Source organism: Moschus berezovskii, chromosome 7 (genome assembly GCF_049115385.1).
Source record: "Moschus berezovskii isolate FMDL1 chromosome 7, NW_MosBer_1.0, whole genome shotgun sequence".
NCBI lineage: Eukaryota > Metazoa > Chordata > Mammalia > Artiodactyla > Moschidae > Moschus > Moschus berezovskii.
The window spans coordinates 33,571,200-33,590,205 of NC_142466.1; the positions used below are offsets into that span (position 1 = coordinate 33,571,200).

At 37.3% G+C, this 19,006-nt stretch overlaps 1 protein-coding gene across 1 annotated transcript in view; it reads right to left on the reverse strand.

The window, feature by feature from the left end:
• The window catches only part of CNTLN (centlein), a 341,044-nt gene that overhangs the window by 121,993 nt on the left and 200,045 nt on the right, over positions 1–19,006 (reverse strand). Inside the window, exon 12 of the mRNA XM_055428174.2 lies at positions 18,423–18,542. Within this exon, the coding sequence (XP_055284149.2) occupies positions 18,423–18,542 (120 nt within the window). The remainder of the gene's footprint in view (positions 1–18,422; positions 18,543–19,006) is intronic.

The following is a 19,006-nucleotide window of genomic DNA, read 5'->3' on the forward strand; positions in this document are numbered from 1 at the left end:
CTATAGTATTGAAACATAAAACATTTTAAATAAAATTTTAAAAAACTAAATCATGCAAATTATTTTCTATGGCCACAATATCAATACACTTAAAGTAGAAATCAACACCAATTATGTCCAACACCAATTTCCCCAGATATATGAAATTAAAGAAACTACTTTAAAATACTTTTTTCTCAATGAACAATCTAAGAGGAATTAGAAAATATTTGAACTTATAAAAAATAAAACACAACCTTTGAAAATTTGTGAAGTGCTAAAGTAGTGCCTACACGCATTTCTAGATCATTACATGCATATATTAGAAAAGAAGACCTACAATGATGTAAACTTCCAAATTGGAAAAAAAAAAAAAAAACAGTAAAAGAGGACAAAGCAATTTGAGTGCTTTTTCATATGTCTACTGCCTATCTGGTGATAGTTCCTTTGTGAAATATTTGTTCAAATATTTTGCTCATGTTTCTATTGGATTGAAAGTCCTTTTCTTATTTATTCACAGGAACTATATATTCTAGGTATTAGCCCTTTGCTAGACATATACCTTTGTCTTTTTGTGCTCTGACATATCTTTCTGGGCTCTGAAAGTTACCTTTTGATTAACTGAATGGTATCTTTCAATGAACAGAAGTTCTTGATTTTAACACAGCCCTGTTTACCAAATTTTAATTTAAACTTAGTCTATTCATTAAATCTTTGTCTACTACAAAGACAAAAAGATGCTCTTCTATGATTTTCCTTAAAAGTTTTATTACCTAATCTTTCAAATTTAGACCTGTAGTCCACCTAGAATTGATTTCTATGTATGGTAAGAATATAATATCATTATAATATATATAATATAATAATGTAGCTATACAGCTAACTTTTAGCTTAATGTAGCTATGCAGCTAACTTTCAGCTGCTATTTTGGTTGTTTCCATTTTTCATAATTATAAATAATTCTATAGTTAAGGACTTCCCTGTAGCTCAACTGGTAAAGAAACTGCCTGCGATGCAGGAGACCAGGGTTCGAACTCTGGGTTGGGAAGTTCCTCTGGAGAAGGGAATGGTTATCCACTCCAGTATTCTTGCATGTATGGTAAGAATATAATACCATTATAATATATATAATGAAATAATTTAGCTATACAGCTAACTTTTAGCTATACAGGTATATCAGCTGCTATTTTGGTTGTTTCCATTTTTCATAATTATAAATAATTCTGTAGTTAACATCCTTGCATATGGGTTGACATGGGAGATTACTATTTTTTAAGTACACACTTTAAAAGGCAGAAAAATGTCTCACTCACAAAAAGTTATGTAGACTAAGGCAACCAACATTAATGGACCAATTACTTGGATTTTTAAAATACTAATATTATGTAATAGTTAATCTACAGTTTTCATTTTTGTGAAAAAAATAAATTATTTTGTTACTGAGGATGAGATGATTAGAAGGCATCACCAGCTCAATGGACATGAGTTTGAGCAAACTCTGGGAGAAGGTGAAGGACAGCGAAGCCTGGCATGCGGCAGTCCATGGGGTTGCAAAGAGTTACACAACGCTGAGCGATTTAACAACAACAACAATTACGTTGCCAACAAAGGTCCATCTAGTCAAGGCTATGGTTTTTCCAGTAGTCATGTATGGATGTGAGAGTTGGACTATAGAGAAAGCTGAGTGCCGAAGATATGATGCTTTTGAACTGTGGTGTTGGAGAAGACTCTTGAGAGTCCCTTGGACTGCAAGGAGATCCAACCAGTCCATCCTAAAGGAAATCAGTCCTGAATATTCATTGAAGGACTGATGCTAAAGCTGCAACTCCAATACTTTGGCCACCTGATGTGAAGAACTGACTCATCTGAAAAGACCCTGATGCTGGGAAAGATTGAAGGCGGGAGGAGAAGGGGACAACAGAAGATGAGATGGTTGGATGGCATCACTGACTCAACGGACATGAGTTTGAGTAAACTCTGGGAGCTGGCAATGGACAGGGAGGCATGGCGTGCTGCAGTCCATGGGGTCACAAAGAGTCGGACACAACTGAGCGACTGAACTGAAGTGAACAATTCTGTTATTCCACCTTTATTCCCTCCCTAGAAATAATCAGTACCTTACATTTTTACATACTATATATATATATATATATCTGTGTATACAATTATATAGAACTATATTTTTGTGGATATATGTGTGTGTTTGTATGTGCACACACACATATATTCACAAATCAGTGCTATTCTATGACTTAAATTTCTATATTTATAGTGAACATAGTAAATATACTATTATTGAATTTTCTTCATTTCACTCAACTTTTGCTTTTGAGGATCTATACGTTGCTTTATAGATCCAATTCATTCATGTTAAATGCAGCATAGCTCACATTACATTTAAGATAAATATAGTATCACCAACTCAGTGGACATACATTAGAGCAAACTCCAGGAGATAGTGAAGGACAAGGGAGCCAGGCATGCTGCAGTACATTGAGTTGCAAAGAGTTGGACGTGAATTAGCTACTGAACAATAAAAACATATTAATATATCATGATGCACTTATATCAGTTAATTATGGAGATTTAGATTGCTTCTTATTCTTCACTACTACAAAAATACTACAGTGAACAGCCTTATTATGTATATCAGTTCACATTATTTAAAAAATTTAAAGATCCTAAGAATCTATTTCAAAGTGAAATTTTTCAACAATTTTTTATTTTCTTGAAATAGAATTACAAATATTTGGAAAAGATATAACTAATAAAATGACTTTATAACTCTAAGATAACTGCCAAAAACATTCCTACATTGATGATATCATTTATTTTTTAAGAACCCTGATCTGCACTGGAAACAAAACTTTTATAAAGCCTGAAGTAGTTTTTGGAGCAAGGAAACACTTTGTATTAGTCACCTATATCACTCAAAATAAAATCTGATATTTATATATGGTTAATAGCATTTAATTCAGATGGTCAAAAACTCAACATGTGTGATAAAATTGAGTGCCTGGTCCATAGAAAAAACAGCTGGAACTTCTGGTTCCTGACAAGTAGATATATTACCCTTATTCTTCCCATTAATTAAATATAAAAGCTCTGAACACAATTACAGGTGGTCCTTTATTTACAATAGTTTGACAATGACTTGTCAACTTAACAATAGTACGAAAGCAATATGCATTCAGTAGAAATCGTACTTAGAATTTTGAACTTTGATTTTTCCCGGGCTAGTGGCATCCTGAAAGATACTTTGGCATGATGATGGGCAGCTGAAGGAGAGTTGCAGCTCCAGCCAGTCATACAATCACAAGAGTAAACAGCCATTTACAACTTACAACCATTCTATACCCATACAGCCATTTTATTTTTCACTTTCAGTACACTACTTAGTAAATTACATGAGATATTTAACACTTTATTATAAAATGGGTTTTGCATGAGATGATTTTCCCAACTGCAGGCATATTTAAGTGTTCAGATGCATTTAAGTTAAGGTAGACTAAGATATGATATCAGGTAGCGGGTAGTTACGGAGGAGGCAATGGCAAGCCACTCCAGTACTCTTGCCTAGAAAATCCCATGATGGAGGAGCCTGGTTGGCTGTAGTCCATGGGGTCACTAAGGGTCGGACACGACTGAGCGACTTCACTTTCACTTTTCACTTTCACAAATTGGAGAAGGAAGTGGCAACCCACTCCAGTGTTCTTGCCTGGAGAATCCCAGGGACGGGAGAGCCTGGCAAGCCACAGTCCATGGGGTCGCAAAGAGTCAGACATGACTGAGTGACTAAGCACAGCACAGGGTAGTTATGGGATTCCCAGTTGGCACTAGTAGTAAAGAACCCGCCTTCCAATGCAGGAGACATAAGGGATGTGGGTTCCATCTCTGGGTCAGAAAGATCCCCTAGAGGAGGGCATAACAACCCATTCCAATATTCTTTCATGGAGAATTCCTTGAAGAGAGGAGACTGGCATGCTACAGTCCATGGAATCACAAAGAGTTGGACACAAAAGTGACTTAGCAAGCATTCAGGGTAGATATGTTAAATGCTTTTTTAACTTATGATATGCTAAACTTAGGATGGGTTTATCAAGACAGAACCTCATCAACAGTTGAGGAAAATCAGTACATAAAACAAATACAGGAAGACTCCGAAAGGCAAAGAGAAGGATAGGAAAAGTACCTTAGGAGTGAGGAACAACACTAGAAGAACAAATCACAGTGATAAGTTCCGTAGCTTTCTTCTTTCCTCCTAAAATTCTCAATTTAATACTGGAGAAATGCGAAAAGACACAAACTAAATGTCTCAAGGAAAGTTTGTTCTTTCAAGCCAAAGAACCAGGAAAGGGACAGACTAGCAAGACAGAAATCTTATTGATAATAACCACTCCAGCGATATACCACTGGAGAAAGAAGAAGAAGAAGTAACAGCCTAGCTCTTTCTATCAATGAAACCAAATAAGAAGCCTGGACTTCCATGCCCATCAAGTGGTAATGAGGTATCCTTCCACAACACCTTCCATGTGATGTCAGCAGGGGTCAAGTTAGCAGCTAAGACTCCCACCCTTCCTGACAGTAACAGTGTGACCTTCTCCCTCAGGCATGATGTCATCAGAGGTTTGCTAAAGTAAAAGAGTTAAATAAGATCCAGAGTCTCAAAACATAATATTACAATATCCAAGAGACTATTGAAAATCACTTATCATACCAAGAACAAAGAAGATCTCAACCTGATTGTGAAAGAACTAAGAAATGATAGCAAGATAACATACAAGTCAGAATTACTTGATAAGGATTTAAAAACAGCCATGATTAAGATGCTCCAAAGAATGGTTATGTATAATCTTGAAAAAAATAAGAAAATCTCAGCAAATAAATAAGAGATATAAAGAAAAATCAAACAGAAATTTCAGAACTGAAACCACAATAACTAAAATTAAGAAAAAAAAAAAAAAAAACCCTTACTGCATGGGCTAAATAAGAGATGCCAGACAAAAGAAGGAAGAATTTTGAAGACAGAACAATAAAAATTACCCAGCTTGGACAATGGAGATAAAATAGTCTAAAAAGTAAAATGAACAAAGCTTCAGAGACCAGTAGGACAATACTAAAAGATCTAACATATACATTAACTGAGTCCCAGACTAAGAAGAATGTGGGGCTGAAAAAATATTTGAAGAAATAATGGCCAAAACTTCCCAAATTTGATAAAAGGCACATATTTAGAGATTCATGGAATGTAGAAAACTCCCAAAAGAATAAACAGAAAGAAATCTGTGCCAAAACATATCATAATCAAAATTTTAAGAGTTAAGAAACAGGAAAAAGTATTAAAAATACCTAGAGAGAATGATGTATTACTTTCAAGGGAGCAACGATTCAATTAAAAAAGTATTTTTCATCAGAAACCATAGAGGCCAGAAAGAAGTGATATAGTGTTCCAGTGCCCAGAAAAAAAAAATGCCAACCTAGAATACTCTATTCAGTGGAAATATCCTTTACAAATGAAGATGAGGTAAAGGAAAACTTAGAGAATGTTTGGCCTACCTTAAAAGCAAAGCTCTTCAAACAGAAAGAAAATGATAAAAGAAAACTTAGGAAAAGAAAAAATATGTAATAGTCTATCCTACTGTGTGCACATTGCTATATTTAAAATAGATAACCAACAAGGACCGACTGTATAGCACAGGGAACTCTGCTCAATGTGGCAGCCAGGATGGGAGGGGAGTTTGGGGGAGAACAGATACACGTGCATATATACGGCTGAATCCCTTTGCTATTCATCTGAAACTACAACAACATTTTTAACTGGCTATCCCCCAATACAAAATGAAAAGTTTTAAATAAAAAAATAGGCTATCCTTCTCTGAAAGTTTTAAAATAATATTTGGGGAGAGACAGGAAGATGGCAGAGGAATAGGACAGGGAGACCACTTTCTCCCCCACAAATTCATCAAAAGAACATTTGAATGCTGAGTAAATCCCACAAAACACTTCTGAATGCCGGCAGAGGACATCAGGCACCCAGAAAAGCAGCCCATTGAGGTAGGAAATAATATAAAAGATTAAAAGAGAGACAAAAGAGGGAGGGACGGAGATCCGTCCCAGGAAGGGAGGCTTAAAAAAAAAGAAGTTTCCAAGCACCTGGAAACACTCACTGGCGAGTTTGTGGCAAACCTTGGAACCGCAGAGGGCAACATAAGATGGAGAAAAAAAGAAATAATTAAAATCCACAGACTAACTGCCCAGCGGTAACTCTCAGCAGAGATGCGGCGCAACCACCAGCACCCACCACTAGCAAGTGGGGGCTTGGCAGGGAGGCACGGACGGCATCGCTTAGAGTAAGGACTGGGCCTGAATGCCCGGAGGGCAATCTGAGGGTGCTAACTTAAGATAGCTAAGCAGATTATGGGATAGCTACCCAGCGAAAAGCCCCAACCTAAGACACCACCAGAGATCAATCCTGGGTGTTCATCAGAAGGACTGATGCTAAAGCTGAAACTCCAATACTTTGGCCACCTCACGTGACAAGTTGACTCACTGGAAAAGACTCTGATGCTGGGAGGGACTGGGGGCGGGAGGAGAAGGGGACAACAGAGAATGAGATGGCTGGATGGCATCACCGACTCGATGGACATGAGTTTGAGTGAACTCCGGGAATTGGTGATGGACAGGGAGGCCTGGCATGCTGTGATTCATGGGGTCGCAAAGAGTCAGACACGACTGAGCGACTGAACTGAACTGAAGACACCACCAGACCCGCTCAAAGAACAAAGGACTGAGCAGAGCTAGCTGGCTGCAGTCTGCCCATCCCCCGCTGAGACAGGCAGGGGAGGCAGCCAGAGCCGGAAGCGGGCAATTGCGGCCCCAGAGAGGCATCCGACACCAAGCTGCAAGCAGGCTTCGTTGCTAACCAAGACTTCTTGGGTTCTGGCTGGTCGATATCCGCCTGAGAAGGTGCGCCGGTTGTACACCCAGAAAACCGAGCGGCAGGGACCAGGGAGGCAATAAGTCGCAAGGACCACGCTTGCCAAACACCTGGTCACCTGAGCTGCTTGGACCGGGGAAGGGCACAAAACGCAGGCCCAACCGAGGCTGTGCCTTTGTGGAGTACCTGAGTACCTGAACCTGAGCAGCTCAGACCTGGGAAGTGCATACAACCCAGTGCCGGCCGCAGACAGTTCCCGGCAGAGCAACCTAGAGCCTGAGCAGCATAAACAGGGAAAGCACACATGCTGTGAGCAGGGGCAATCCCACTGTAGCTGAGACACTGCAAGCACTCCCCACAGACGCCAGGGATATTTGTTAGCAGTGTTCCTCCCTCCCCACAGCACAACTGAGCAGCTGAGCCTAAAAAAGTGTCCACTACTTCCCCCTTGTGTCAGGACGGGAATCAGACACTGAAGAGACCAGCAAACAGAAGAGCCTAAACAGAAGGAACTGCCTTGGAAGTGACAGATGGAGAAGTCTTGAGCCTACTGCAAGAATAAGACTGAAAACCAGAGGCAGAAGCTTCAGTCCAATTCCTGAGAACACCAGAGAACTCCTGTTCCAGGGACCATTAATCTATAGGAGCTCATCAAATGCCTCCATACCTACACTGAAACCAGGCACCACCCAAGGGTCAACAAGTTTCAGAGCAAGACATACCACGCAAATTCTCCAGCAACACAGGAGAATAGACCTGAGCTTCAACATTCAGGCTGCCCAAAGTCACTCCCAACCCATTGACATCTCATAACTCATTACTGGACACTTCATTGCACTCCAGAGAGAAGAAATCCAGCTCCACCCACCAGAACACTGACACAAGATTCCCTAACCAGGGAACCTTGACAAGCCATCCATCTAACCTCACACACAGTGAGGAAACTACACAATAAAGTGAACTCCACAAACTGCCAGAAGACGGAAAAGCCACGCCAAGCACAGCAAGATGAAGAGGCACAGAAATACCCAGCAAGTAAAGGAACAGGATAAATGCCCACCAACACAAACAAAAGAGGAAGATATGGGGAATCTACCTGATAAAGAATTTCAATTATTGACAGCGAAAATGATTCAAAATCTTGAAAAAAAACTGGAGTTACAGATAAATAACCTGGAGACAAGGATCGAGAAGATGCAAGAAAGGTTTAACAATGATCTAGAGGAAATAAAAGAGTCAATATACAATGAAAAATGCAATAGATGAGATCAGAAACACTCTGGAGGGAACAAACAGTAGAATAACAGAGGCAGAAGACAGGATAAGCGAACTAGAAGATAGAATTGTAGAAATAAATGAAACAGAGAGGAAAAAAGAAAAACAAATTAAAAGAAATGAGGACAATCTCAGAGACCTCTGGGACAATGTTAAACGCCCCAACATCCGAATCATAGGAATCCAAGAAGAAGAAGACAAAAAGAAAGACCATGAGAGAATACTTGAAGAGATAATAGTTGAAAACTTCCCTAAAATGGGGAAGGAAATAATTACCCAAGTCCAAGAAACCCAGAGAGTCCCCAACAGGATAAACCCAAGGTGAAATACTCCAAGACACATATTAATCAAATTAACAAAGATCAAACACAAAGAACAAATATTAAAAGCAGCAAGGGAAAAGCAACAAATAACACGCAAGGTGATTCCCATAAGGATAACAGCTGATCTTTCAACAGAAACTCTTCAGGCCAGGAGGGAATGGCAAGACATACTTAAAGTGATGAAAGAAAATAATCTACAGCCCAGATTACTGTACCCAGCAAGGATCTCATTCAAATATGAAGGAGAAATCAAAAGCTTTACAGACAAGCAAAAGCTGAGAGAATTTAGCATCACCAAACCAGCTCTCCAACAAATGCTAAAGGATCTTCACTAGACAGGAAACACAGAAAGGGTGTATAAACTCGAACCCAAAACAATAAAGAAAATGGCAACGGGATCATACCTATCAATAATTACATTAAATGTAAATGGGTTGAATGCCCCAACCAAACGACAAACGCTGGCTAAATGGATACAAAAACAAGACCCCTATATATGTTGTCTGCAAGAGACCCACCTCAAAATGAGGGACACATACAGACTGAAAGTGAAGGGCTGGAAAAAGATATTCCACGCAAATAGAAACCAAAAGAAAGCAGGAGTAGCAATACTCATATCAGATAAAATAGACTTTAAAACAAAGGCTGTGAAAAGAGACAAGGACACTACATAATGATCAGAGGATCAATCCAAGAAGAAGATATAACAATTATAAATATTTATGCACCCAACATAGGAGCACCACAATATGTAAGACAATTACTAACAAGTATGAAAGGGGAAATTAACTACAACGCAATAAGAGTGGGAGACTTTAATACCCCACTCACACCTATGGATAGATCAACTAAACAGAAAATTAACAAGAAACACAAACGTTAAATGATACAATAGACCAGTTAGACCTAATAGATATCTATAGGACATTTCACCCCAAAACAACGAATTTCACCTTTTTCTCAAGTGCACACAGAACATTTTCCAGGATAGATCACATCCTGGGCCATAAATCTAGCCTTGGTAAATTCAAAAAAATTGAAATCATTCCAAGCATCTTTTCTGACCACAATGCAGTAAGATTAGATCTCAATTACAGGAAGAAAAATATTAAAAATGCCAACATATGGAGGCTGAACAATATGCTGCTGGATAACCAACAAATCATAGAAGAAATCAAAAGAGAAATCAAAATATGCATAGAAATGAATGAAAATGAAAACACAACAACCCAAAACCTCTGGGACACTGTAAAAGCAGTGCTAAGGGGAAGGTTCATAGCAATACAGGCACACCTCAAGAAACAAGAAAAAAGTCAACTAAATAACCTAACTCTACAGCTAAAGAAACTAGAAAAGGAAGAAATGAAGAACCTCAGGGTTAGTAGAAGGAAAGAAATCTTAAAAATTAGGGCAGAAATAAATGCAAAAGATATAAAAGAGACCATAGCAAAAATCAACAAAGCCAAAAGCTGGTTTTTTGACAGGGTAAATAAAATTGACAAACCACTAGCCAGACTCATCAAGAAACAAAGGGAGAAAAACCAAATCAATAAAATTAGAAATGAAAAGGGAGAGATCACAACCAACAATACAGAAATACAAAGGATCATAAGAGAATACTATCAGCAATTATATGCCAATAAAATGGACAACTTGGAAGAAATGGACAAATTCTTAGAAAAGTACAACTTTCCAAATCTGAGCCAGGAAGAAACAGAAAATCTTAACAGACCCATCACAAGCACAGAAACAGAAGCTGTAATCAGAAATCTTCCAGCAAACAAAAGCCCAGGTCCAGACGGCTTCACAGCTGAATTCTACCAAAAATTTAGAGAAGAGCTAACACTTATTCTACTCAAACTCTTCCAGAAAATTGCTGAGGAAGGGAAACTTCCAAACTCATGCTATGACACCAACATCACCCTAATCCCAAAACCTGGCAAAGATCCCACAAAAAAAGAAAACTACAGGCCAATATCACTGATGAACATCGATGCAAAAATCCTTAACAAAATTCTAGCAATCAGAATCCAACAACACATTAAGAAGATTATACATCATGACCAAGTGGGCTTTATCCCAGGAATGCAAGGATTCTTCAATATCCGCAAATCAATCAATGTAATACACCACATTAACAAACTGAAAAATAAAAACCATATGATTATCTCAATAGATGCAGAGAAAGCCTTCGACAAAATTCAACATCCATTTATGATCAAAACCCTCCAGAAGGTGGGAATAGAAGGAACATACCTCAACATAATAAAAGCTATATATGACAAACCCACAGCAAACATTATCCTCAGTGGTGAAAAATTGAAAGCATTTCCCCTAAAATCAGGAATAAGACAAGGGTGCCCACTCTCACCACTACTATTCAACATAGTTCTGGAAGTTTTGGCCACAGCAATCAGAGCAGAAAAAGACATAAAAGGAATCCAAATTGGAAAAGAAGAAGTAAAACTCTCACTGTTTGCAGATGACATGATCCTCTACACAGAAAACCCTAAAGACTCTACCAGAAAACTACTAGAGCTAATCAATGAGTACAGTAAAGTTGCAGGATATAAAATCAACACGCAGAAATCCCTTGCATTACTATACATTAATAAAGAGAAAATAGAAAGAAAAATTAAGGAAACTATTCCATTCACTGTTGCAACGAAAAGAATAAAATACTTAGGGATATGTCTACCAAAGAAACAAAAGACGTATATAGAAAACTATAAAACACTGGTGAAAGAAATCAAAGAGGACACTAATAGATGGGGAAATGTACCGTGTTCATGGATTGGAAGAATAAATATAGTGAAAATAAGTATACTACCCAAAGTAATTTATACATTCAATGCAGTCCCTATCAAGCTACCAATGGTATTTTTCACAGAGCTAGAACAAATAATCTCACAATTTGTATGGAAATACAAAAAACCTTGAACAGTCAAAGCAATCTTGAGGAGGAAGAATGGAACTGGGGGAATCAACCTGCCAGACTTCAGGCTCTACTACAAAGCCACAGTCATCAAGACAGTATGGTACTGGCATAAGGAAAGAAATATAGATCAATGGAACAAAACAGAAAGCCCAGAGATAAATCCATGCACCTATGGACACCTTATTTTGACAAAGGAGGCAAGAATATAAAATGGAGAAAAGACAGTCTCTTTAACAAGTGGTGCTGGGAAAACTGGTCAGCCACTTGTAAAATGAAACTAGAACACTCCCTAACACCGTACACAAAAATAAACTCAAAATGGATTAAAGATATAAATGTAAGACCAGAAACTATAAAACTCCTAGAGGAGAACGTAGGCAAAACACTCTCCGACATAAATCACAGCAGGATCCTCCATGACCCACCCCCAGAATATCGGAAATAAAAGCAAAAATAAACAAATGGGGCCTAATTAATATAAAACCTTCTGCACAACAAAGGAAACTATAAACAAGGTGAAAAGACAATCTTCAGAATGAGAGAAAATAATAGCAAATGAGGCAACTGACAAAGAATTAATCTCCAAAATATACAAGCAGCTCCTGCAGCTCAATTCCAGAAAAATAAATGACCCAATCAAAAAATGGGCCAAAGAACTAAACAGACACTTCTCCAAAGAAGACATAAAGACGGCTAACAAACACATGAAAAAGTGCTCAACATCCTTCATAATCAGAGAAATGCAAATCAAAACCACAATGAGGTACCATTTCACACCCGTCAGAATGGCTGCTATCCAAAAGTCAACAAGCAATAAATGCTGGAGAGGGTGTGGAGATAAGGGAACCCTCTTACACTGTTGGTGGGAATGCAAACTAGTACAGCCACTATGGAGAACAGTGTGGAGATTCCTTAAAAAACTGGAAATAGAACTGCCATATGATCCAGCAATCGCACTCCTGGGCATACACGCCGAGGAAACCAGAATTGAAAGAGACACATGTACTCCAATGTTCATCGCAGCACTGTTTATAATAGCCAGGACATGGAAGCAACCTAGATGTCCATCTGCAGACGTATGGATAAGAAAGCTGTTGTACATATACACAATGGAGTATTACTCAGCCATTAAAAAGAATGCATTTGAACCAGTTCTAATGAGGTGGATGAAACTATAGCCTATTATACAGAGTGAAGTAAGTCAGAAAGAAAAACACCAATACAATATACTAACGCATATGCAATTTAGAAAGATGGTAACGATAACCCTGTATACGAGACAGCAAAAGAGACACAGGTGTATAGAACAGTCTTTTGGACACTGTGGGAGAGGGTGAGGGTGGGATAATTTGGGAGAATGGCATTGAAACATGTATATTGTCATATGTGAAACGAATCACCAGTCCAGGTTCGACACATGATACAGGATGCTCGGGGCTGGTGAACGGGGATGACCCGGAGGGAGGATAAGGAGAGAAGGGAGGTGGGAGAGGGGTTCAAGATGGGGAACACATGTATACCCGGGGCGGATTCATGTCAATGTATGGCAAAACCAATACAATATTGTAAAGTAATTAGCCTCCAATAAAAACATAATAATAAATAATAAATAAAATAATATTTGACAGCTGAAGCAAAATATGTAATATCAACTAATGAGTTTCTCTAAGTATTTAGAGAAAAAAGTTAAGACAACATATTATAAAAAGAGGAGGGTAAATAGACACAAAGGGAAGTAAGGCTGTTACATTTCTGAAGTGGTAAAATGTTGATATCAATAAACAGTGTAATAAGCTATGTGTATTAACTACTTAGAGCAAACACTAAGAAAAGTATATTGAAAGACATATACTCCTAAACCTTAGAGATAAATAAAAACCCAATTCTAAAAATGAGACAAATGACATATAGGAAAGGGGGAACAGGGAAACAGAGGAAACAGAAAATAACAACATAGTCGATTTTGTTATTTCAATAATGTATGATATAATGTCAACATGTAAAAATACTACATAATGGCAATGTATAATCAGAAACCAAAACTAAAGTCATAATACCATTCATAATAACTTCAAAATTTACTTTGTACAAACCTACCAACAGTAGCTTCCCAGGTGGTGCACTGCTAAAGAACCTGTCTGCCAATGCAGGATACGTAAGAGATGTGGGTTTGATCCCTGGGTAGGGAAGATCCCCTGGAGAAGGGCATGGCAACTCACTCCAGTATTCTTGCCTGGAGAATCTTGTGAACAAAGGAGCCTGGTGGGCTATATATAGTCCATAGGGTCACAAAGAGTTGGATGCAAATAAGCATGCATGCAACAACTGTATTAGACATACAGAATCTGCATGCTAAAACTAGAAAACACTGATAAAAGAAAATCTCAGCAAATTAAATATTCATGGAATAGAGGACTCAACGTGGTTAATATGTCAATTCTCTAAGCACAATTTCAGTCAAAATTCCCACAAGATTTTGGTAGTTCAAGCTATTTTTTAAACCTATTTTTATAGGTAAAACTTTTATGGAAAAGCAAAGCGATTAGAAAAGCCAAAACAATTTTAAAAACAATAAAGCTGTTTGACTCACACTGAGTTCAAGGCTTATTATAGAGTTACAGAAATCAAACCAGTGTGGGATTCACAGAAGTTTAGAAATTCATATTAATGGAATAAAGTAGAGTGTTGTAATAGACCCACAGAAATATAGTCAGCTGATATTTAACAGTTACAAAGGCAATTTACTGGAGAAGGAATAGTCTTCAAAAATGATGCTGATATGACTGGACATTTATCTTTGTAAATAATGAACTTCAATCTATAACTCATACCCTATACAGAACTTAGCTAAAAATGTATTGCAGAGCTAAATAGAAAGCTTTTTAAGAGAAAACACTGGATAAATACTTGTGACTTCAGGTCAGAAAAATAGATATGAGATATGACATCAAAGCCATAGTCCATAAAAGAAAATCAATTAGAAAGCTGAACTTTACCAAATTAAACCTTTTGTCATGCAAAAGACTATTCTAGGAATAAAAAGGCAATATACAGACTGTGACAAAATATCTGCAAATCATATCTTTGATTAAGCTTTTGCATATAGAATATGTAAATAATAAGTACTATTTAATAAATAATCAATTTTTTAAATGAGCTAAAGAGTTGAGGAGAAATTTGTAAAAGAAAATATAAAGACAGCAAATAAGCATGTGAAAGATCATTACCATTAGTCATGAGGAAAATACAAATTGATATCATAATGGAGTATCAATACACTCCAATGGGAATGGTCTTAAAAAAAGTGCTGACAAGGATGTGGAGCAACAGGCTCATGTGAATTCCTGAGAGGAGTAAGAATGGCACAGCCACTCTGGAAAACAGTTTGGCAGTTTCTTACATAGTTATAAATACATCAAAGATACACATAATAGGTTTACTCTCTACTATGGGTATTTACTTTAAAGAATCATAAAGCTATGCTCACATAAAAATCTATTTGTAGGAGAAAACTATACATAGTCACAAAAATCTAGAAAAGACCCAAGTAGTCTTCAAGAGACAGACAAACTGTGGTATATCTATACAATGGAATTTTGTTGTTGTTTTGTTACTAAGTCAAGTCCAACTCTTTGACCCCAAGGACTGTAGTCCACCAGACTCCTCTCTCCATGGGATTTCCCAGGCAAGAATACTAGAGTGGGTTGCCACGTCCTCCTCCAAGGAATCTTCCCAACTCTGGGATTGAACCTGTGTTCTGCTTTGCAGAAGGGTTCTTTACCATTGGACCACCAGGGAAGCTACACAATGTAATACCATTTAGCAAAAAAAAGGGAACAGACTGGATGAACCAACATGAATGAATCTCAAAGGCATTATGCCAAATGAAAGAAGCCAGTTTCAAAAAGTTATAGCTTATATGATTCCATGCATATGACATTCTGAAAAAAAGGCAAAGCTATAGGGAGGGAGAACAAATCAGTGGTTGTCAGGTGTTAGGTATGGTGGGAGGATTTGACTGTAAATGGGTAGGACTAGGAAATTTTTTGAGATGATTTAGAACTAGGCTGTATCCTGATTGTGGTCACAGTTACTCAAATCTATTTGTACATGTGTGTTATAACTCAAAATACTACGCTCAACATGTACTGCTGCTGCTAAGTCACTTCAGTCGTATCCGACTCTGTGTGACCCCATAGACGGAAGCCCACCAGGCTCCCCTGTCCCTGGGATTCTCCAGGCAAGAACACTGGAGTGGGTTGCCATTTCCTTCTCCAATGTGTGAAAGTGAAAAGCGAAAGTGTACTATATATAAATTAAAAACAAAAAAATTTCAGTCTTTATGCGCAAACTAACTTCACAACTAAGAAGACGTTTCCATGTTTCCTTTCTTATCGTTTCATTATGATACTTCTGGGGCTTCCCTCCTAGCTCAGTTAGTAAAACATCTGCTTGCAATGCAGGAAACCCCAGTTAGATTCCTAGGTTGGGAAGATCCCCTGGAGAAGGGATAGGCTATCCACACCAGTATTTTTGGGCTTCCCTGGTGGCTCAGATAGTAAAGAATCACCTGTAATGTGGGAGACCTGGGTTCGATCCCTAGGTTGGGAAGATCTCCTGGAGGATGAGGAGGATGGCAACCCACTCCAGTATTCTTGCCTGGAGAATCCCATGGACATGGGAGCCTGGTGGGCTACAGTCCATGGGGTCAAAAAGAGTCAGACAAGACTGAGTGACTAAGCATAGCACAGCATATGATAATCCAAGTTTAATTTTTAACATCATATTTCATTAGAACACTTAATACTGAACATGTTTCCAAGAAAGCTCCCTGAGAGTGGGAAGTTTGATGTTTTCATTTAATTCACCAAGCAGACTGCCTGTCACACACACAGTACACACAGCAGTAACTCAAACACATTTCTTAACTGAATAAATGTTTCACAAAATAACCCACCCACCCCCAAAACATCATTACATGACCAAAAGTTTATACTGATTATTTAGCACTCTTAAAGGTTATCACCTCAAACTTCACTATTTTTTAATAAATTAAAACTGATCCAAAAAATCTATCTTACAATGAGTTATCACATTAATAAATTTAAATGAATTTCACAAGGAAAAATCCACAGTTAATGACTCAGCATCCAACTGATAAATGATACAAAACTTAATTTATAGAGCTACTATAACACACACATATTTCAGGGTGAACAGACTAGGATTCTAAAAGTTTCAAAACTTTCTTTAAAAGGCTTTATTAATTTTTCTTTAGTTCTATTTCATTGATGAATAAAATAAAACCTCAAATAAACACCACTGACAACTAACCTCTGCTTGCATTTTCTGGATTAGATCTTGTGATTAGTTAGATTAGGTTTCACACCAATTCATTTTATCCAATAAGATCACTAAAGATTGTCAGAGAAAGTACTAACACATGCTACACCATAGATAAACCCTATGAAAATATTATGGTAAGTGAAAGAAGTTAGTCACAAAGAACCACATATTATATGATTCCATTTATATGAGATGTCCAGAATAGGTAAATCTATAGACACAGAAAGCAGATTAGTGGTTAGCTAAGGGGTGGGAAGCACAGAAAGCAGATTAGTGGTTAGCTAAGGGGTGGGAAGCAATGGAGGTAACAGGTAAACTGTAGACGGTTTTTTGAGGGTGTGAGTAATGAAAATGTTCTAAAATTTATTGTGATGATGAATATTTAACTATTTGAATATTCTAAAAACCACTGGGTGAACTACATGGCTTTTGAATTACATTTCAACAAAGCTATCAAAACTCTCAGGGAACATATCTGGGACAAATCTATAAAAATTTGCAAGAAAAGAAACTTTATTATCAGTATCAATCATTTAATATTAATAGAGTATAGTACATTTTAAGAGATAATTAGAGGTATATATTTAAATCTGATATGATCATTTCTTCAAAAGTTTATCATTACATGGAAAAGATGGCAACTTAAGTTCCATGTACTATTATATAATATGTAAAATAAGATTCTAATACAGGTATGAAAATTCAATGATATTTAATTACATTATGCCACATGATACTAAATTCTAGTAATCTAAAAGACATCCTGTCTTTCAAAAAAAATCACATAATCTGAGTATCAAAAATTAACTCTAAATAAATAGTTAAGTAGCAAAAAAGGCTAATTATGTTTCCCAAAAAAAGTGCTCTTTCTATAGCAAGCTGAATATAATAGATTGAATTAGAAGATCAAGGAAGCAAACTGTATGTTTTTTAAAATATGAGTATCCTTCATCAAGTTTTATACTTAGGGCAGCTAAAAGACCTATGTGGAGGGATCAGCATTAAGCCCAAAGGACACACAGTGCACAGCAAGAAAGAAAGCAATTCCCTTGTGTCGTTTGCAGGTCACTACCAAGGACCATGTTAGCAGATCCATACCAGACCCTTAACAGGCAGCTCTGCTGCTACCAGTAATTAGCTTGGACAGCTCTGGCTCCAAGAATAGCAGCAAGGCTACACCATAATGAGCTCAGCTGGGATTAGCAGGACAGGGCAGAGAACCAAGAGAGCTCAGGCATTCTGCATCGCGTATGTATCTAGGAGATCAAACAAGGATGGCTGGCTAGGTTATCCCCTCTCCACCTCATTCCAGAAATGAAGCACGGCAGTGTCTAAAATACAGGCTAATGAAGAGCGACACCTCCAACAGATGAGAGCCACATTAATTAACACAATCCCTAGATCATATAATACAGTTTCAGCAAGAGCTAGCAAATGTGCAACTTGTTACTGCATTATACATACATATATATTAAAAAGTCAATATTTTTTCTTTACTTTTACTGGCAAACCAGATTATTTCATTTTCCAAATTTTATAAGGAATTTCTCTCATGGCCATTAAGATAGAAAACATTTCTCTCAGATATTTACCTAAGTACACACTATTAAAAAAACAAACTCACTTTTGAATCATTAGCTCTTGGTTCTCCCTTTTGAAATAGGCCAGTTCATTCCATACAGCATCAGAATCTTCTTGTTGAAGTTGTTGAGGATCTGCTCTCTTTACTTTCCTGATTTCCATCCTATTTTTAAAATGAAATTGCTTTCTTACTTAACATGTTCAAAGCACAATAAAATTTATTTATACATTCCCTAAAATTGAAAAATATCTACTAAGCAAGTATCCTTTTTTTTTTGGCAAATGAAATGAGACTTTTTATTGAAATTAACTTTCTAACGATATTCATGCCGTAACTTCAGGGTAATCATTTGGAATTGATACTTCTCTTGAAGTACAGTTAGTGTCACATAGCTACCCAATTTCTATTGAGGTTCACTATGGAATGAATTTCCTAAAAACTAAGCATGTAGAAATTAAAATCTTAGATCATGATTTCCTAAAAAGCTAAACTGCTACTATGGAAAGTAAACTTTTAAGTGGACACATGATATTCTCTGGTCTTATTTCTCTCGTTCATTCTACTAGTAATAAAACATACATTGCAAAAATGTCACAGTTTCTAAAAAATGACTATAAGCAATCAAC